Source organism: Carlito syrichta, unplaced genomic scaffold, assembly GCF_000164805.1.
Source record: "Carlito syrichta isolate Samal-C Ts95f unplaced genomic scaffold, Tarsius_syrichta-2.0.1 Scaffold63326, whole genome shotgun sequence".
In the NCBI taxonomy this organism is placed as follows: domain Eukaryota; kingdom Metazoa; phylum Chordata; class Mammalia; order Primates; family Tarsiidae; genus Carlito; species Carlito syrichta.
In genome coordinates, this window is record NW_007007422.1 from 271,738 (window position 1) to 276,706 (window position 4,969).

Genomic DNA, 4,969 nt, shown 5'->3' on the forward strand with positions numbered 1-4,969 from the left:
ACACTCGGTCACCCAGACTGGAGTGCAGTGGCCGCTCCTGGCCACCGCAGCCTCAACCTGCTGGACTTCGGCGATCCTTCCGCCTCAGCCTTCTAAGTAGCTGGAACTACAGGTACGCGCTACCACGCCTGGCTGATTTTTTGATTTATTGTAGAGATGAGGTCTCGCCAAGTTGCCCAGGCAGGTCTTGAACCCGCGGGCTCAGGCAATCCACTCAGGATTATAGGCTGAGCCACCGAGCCTGGCTAGGTTTTACATTTTTACCAGTTTATGATTTAAACATTTTTTAAAAACTTTTTTTTGAGTCAGGGTCTCACTCTGTTGCCCAGACTACTACAGTGTAGCGGCACAATCAAGGCTCACTGTAGCCTCAACCTCCTGGGTTCAGGTGATCCTTCTGCCTCAGCCTCCTGAGTAGCTGAGATTACAGGTGTGTACTACCATGTCCAGTTAATTTTTGATTTTTGTGTAGAGATGAGGTCTCCCTATGTTGCCTAGGTTGATCTCGAGCTGGGCTCAAGTAGTCCTCCCACCTTAGCCTCCCAAAGTGCTGGGATTACAGATGTGAGCCATTGTACCTGACCCCAGTCTATGGTTTAAGATTACAAAATGATTTAAAAATACTATCTCTGATTAATGCAGGTATCAGCTCCTTGTTCCTGTGGGCTGGCCTAAGAAGACATTTATTGCTCTGACTTTTTTATGAGAACCCTAAAAATGATAAATAACATCTCTCTAATATTCACTCACTTCTATATATTTGACCCAAATGAATGCATTTTAAATGTTTGGCTTTGATTAGGTGTTTATATCGTCCTTTCCTTGGAGATTAAGGCAGATGCCCATGTCCGAGGTTATGTTGGAGAAAAGATCAAGTTGAGATGCACCTTCAAGTCTAGTTCAGAAGTCACTGACAAGCTCACCATAGACTGGACATATCGCCCTCCCAGCAGCAGTCGCACAGAATCAGTAAGTGTGTGCTTTTAAAAAAGTTTAAGTCTCCTGTGGTTAACAGTTTTGAAATCTGTTTATTGTAAGTTACAGGCACACATGAGGCCTTCTCATCTTAGAGTAGAAGGTGGGCTTCTATTAAAATAGAAGTGTTGAGCTCTTGCCCTATGTGGCATTCATTTGGCCATGTAGGGTTTTTTATTCTTCCATGCAAGAATCTTGTAAATGAGCTGTAGGAAAAAAATTGTCAGAAACTCAGAGGGAATGTGGTTTAATTTTATTTCCTCTGTGTTTTTCTTTTTGCATAGTTTAATAGCTTCATTTTCACATTTGATGTACTTCTAAAAGGGTACCTCCAGGACTGTTGAATTGAAAAATTCCATAGGTCCCAGTCATAGACCCCCTTTCTCTTAAGGCTACTCATTTTCTGTTGTATTAAGTGTCTTAATGGATATAGCAGTTTGTATATCTGTACTCTGTAGATTTATCTTGGCACCTTCTCCCAGTGTGTAAACATCTGCATTGATTTGTATAGTTGACTTTGAAGGAAATGGTGGCACCTTGTGTTGGTGACAGATGTCGGTGACAGATGGTCTTGCAATATTGGAAGCAATATACTTTAGTCACACATATAAAACACATTTTTGGTCCAAATTCCATTGTGGGTGTCTAATTGAAGATTAAAATGCTATAAAAATCCTTTCTCTTTATGCTTCCAGCAGTAGTCTTAGTTCAGGATGGATGTTATTCAAGAATTTGGCTGTCATAGCTGTATGTAATATTGTATTTTTGAAAGTATTGTTTATTTATTTTTCCTGTTTTCTTTTTTTTAAATTAAGACAGGTAGATTTATTAAAGATACGTTGTGAAGGGAACAATGGGCAGGACAACAGTGAGAATGTGTGCTGTCTGCCTATCCTGTTTCTTCAATTGGAAAAAATTTTCTCTTTGAGTTTAATATATAAGCTTTGAATTCTGTTTTAGGAGCCATTATGGAAGCCATAATGGAGCCACATGGCTTGGGGCAAGGTAGGTGACTCCAGTGAAGGAAGCTAGGCTGTATTCATGGTCCCTTTTTCTTTAGACTTGGAATAGTTCACTGGATTTTGAGTGGTCAGGAAACTATGGCTGGCCTGATTTGGCTCTGCCTCCCTGGTCAGAAGTAGGACAGAGAAGCCATGGGAAGCCTCTTGGGGCAGAAATCTTAAATGCAAGCAGCAGTTCTCTTCTAGTGCTGCTCCCTGTGAGGCTGGTCAGAAAACCAGCAAACTCACCCAAGTTGGAATTAAAGTCATTTAACATGGTGTTGCAGTTACATGGTTAGTCAGTCAGGATTCTCTCAGATTAACCAGTTAGCAAGGATTGGTGTATCATGATTTTAACATGGAATTTACAGGCTTGATTAATTTTAAAGATGCATAGCAGGCCTTGTTTTGACGATAAAGAATTTCAAACTCATTTACATTGATGCTGATAATCAGTGGTGGGCATTATTTATCTCCCCCTTTGAAAAATTCATCACCTACATTATTTCTTATTAGCTGTCTTTACTGCTAGAATGTAAGTTCTGTGAGTTCTGTGAGAGTAGGGACTGTGCCTGTGGGGCTCCCATAATATCCTTTTGCTTAACACATTCCTTCAACAAAAGACATTTGTTGAAGGAATGCATAAACAAATAAACAAATGAGTGATTCAGCATCTTCTCTCGTAAGTTACTTTTCAAAATTGGGCAATTCAGTGGTTGTAAACATTCAGTTCCTAAGTGGGAAGGTACTAAGTAAACAAAAAAAGAGGAAAGGACTCTATCTTGCATAAAAGAGAAAAGTCATATTGTATTATACAAAATACTACAGTACCTGCCTGGCCTGCCTCAAGGTATTAATATAGTTAGGTGCTTTTGGTGACGAAGTGTCTGATCACCAAGTCTGAAGTGGCATCGTCTTAATTCAACATACATTCATTGAGTACTTATCATGCATCTGATGTGGGATTTCTGTTCATTGCCAAGGTCGATAACTTGAGAGAGGTTGAATTTCATTACAACCGTCTGATGATTTTGAGAATAAACATCTCCATTTTGTCACACTAGTTGTATGCTTTTGAGTAACTCACTCATTATTTTTTGGTTTGGGCTTTGTTTCTCTTTCTATAAATTTAGAATAATTATACCTGCCTCATGTAGTTCAGTGTTGCTATGAAATCCAGTGAGTAGAGGTGTGAAAGCCATTTGCAAACTATAGAGTGCTATACAAATATTAGATGTTACTTTAAAGCAAGGTTTCCCAGTTTTGGCACTGTTAACATCTTGAGCCAGACAGTGCTTTACTGTGTGGGAGTGTCTTGTAAATTGTAGGATATTTAACAGCCTCTGTAGCTTCTACCTACTGGATGCCAGTAGCCTATTTCCCCAGTTATGACAATCAGAAATATCTCCAGTTATCACCAAATGTCTCCTGGAAGGTTTAGTTTCTTGTGGTTGAGAACTATTGCTTTGGACTTTAGGGAGAATCTGGGAGAGATTCAAGTGTTAGAATCCCAGGATTCTCTCACCAGGCCCTTTTCTGGCCAGTTTTGTTGACTTATCTTTTTACCTGTAGGATGAAGATGAGAAAAAGCAATAAAAAGTTGCCCAACTGAAAAAAAAAATCCATTATACAGTTGTATTTTATTTTGGATCTACTTAGTTTTACATTTTCATTGCATTTTCCAAATTAACTTTTTCTCTCATGGTGTTGCCTTCTTAGATTTTTCATTATCAGTCTTTCCAGTACCCAACCACAGCAGGCATATTTCGGGATCGGATTTCCTGGGTTGGAAATGTATACAAAGGAGATGCATCCATAAGCATAAGCAACCCTACCATAAAGGACAATGGGACATTCAGCTGTGCTGTGAAGAATCCCCCAGATGTGCACCATAATATTCCTGTGACAGAGCTAACAGTCACAGAAAGGGGTAAGCTAATTGCCACCAACCTTCTTCCACAGTGCTCTGTGACTACCCTGGTGCTCTCTGGAAAGCGTAATGATAAGTGAAACTATCTATCTTTGTAAGCCAGCTGGGCAATTCAATCATTGAGTCAAAGTAATTTTTCTGCCATCTTCATATGTCTGATAGAATGGATTTTTTATTTTTATTTTGAAATCTTAATGTTCTCTTCAAGTATTGCCATAATTTCTCCATTATCCTTTTTTCATTTTAACAATTTAGGTAACCAAAGGTATTGTGGAATGTATGGAGTACATGAGTAAGTGTAGGATTGTTATTTCTGTGAAATAGAAGTCACTCCAGTTTCCCTAGTACGTTTATATTACCAGTTATGAGACAGTGTTCTTGCCTGTGTCTTGCAAAGGTCCCCCCTCTAATGATGGGAGGTAGTGTATTTCTTTTATGCTGCAAAGAACAGAAGTTTCTTTTTAGTGTAAGACAGAAGAAGAGTCAGTTAAGGACTGATCTTTTTTCTGCATTATTCCCTGGTGACGATTAACTGGCCATTCTAGTTCTTAACTGGATTTGAACCAAAGATTTAGAGACACATTATGGTTCATTATAGATGTTTTATTGTTTCTCAAGTCTTTTTTAAGTCTTCCTCTCCTCCCCTCCTCTTCTTCTTCCTCCTCCTCCTCTTCCTCTTCTTTCTCCTTCTTTAAGATAATAACTCATAGGTTATAAAGACATAGACACAGTCATACTGCTGGCAGGAATAGAAACTGATACTGGTTTTCTAGAAGACAGTTTGATAGTATGAATCAGGTGCCTGCCTTAAAAGTATATATCCTTTGATCCAGTAATTTCATTGCAAATTTAATCTTAAAGAGATAGAGCTAAGCCGGGCTCGGTGGCTCAGCCTGTAATCCCGCGCCTTTGGGAGGCTGAGGTGAGTGGATTGCATGAGTCCGCGGGTTCGAGACCCGCCTGGGCAGCGAGACCTCATCTCTACAATAAATCAAAAAATCAGCCGGGCGTGGTAGCGCATGCCTGTAATTCCGGCTACTCGGAAGGCTGAGGCGGAAGGATC

The 4,969-nt window shown here is 39.8% G+C and overlaps 1 protein-coding gene across 2 annotated transcripts in view; it reads left to right on the top strand.

The window, feature by feature from the left end:
* MPZL3 (myelin protein zero like 3) overlaps positions 1-4,969 on the top strand; it is a 22,386-nt gene that overhangs the window by 8,404 nt on the left and 9,013 nt on the right. The window contains exons 2-3 of one of the 2 annotated variants that reach the window (XM_008050918.2): positions 803-969; positions 3,696-3,906. In XM_008050918.2, the coding sequence (XP_008049109.1) occupies positions 803-969; positions 3,696-3,906 (378 nt within the window). The remainder of the gene's footprint in view (positions 1-802; positions 970-3,695; positions 3,907-4,969) is intronic. The other variant, XM_008050926.1, reaches the window with a different exon arrangement.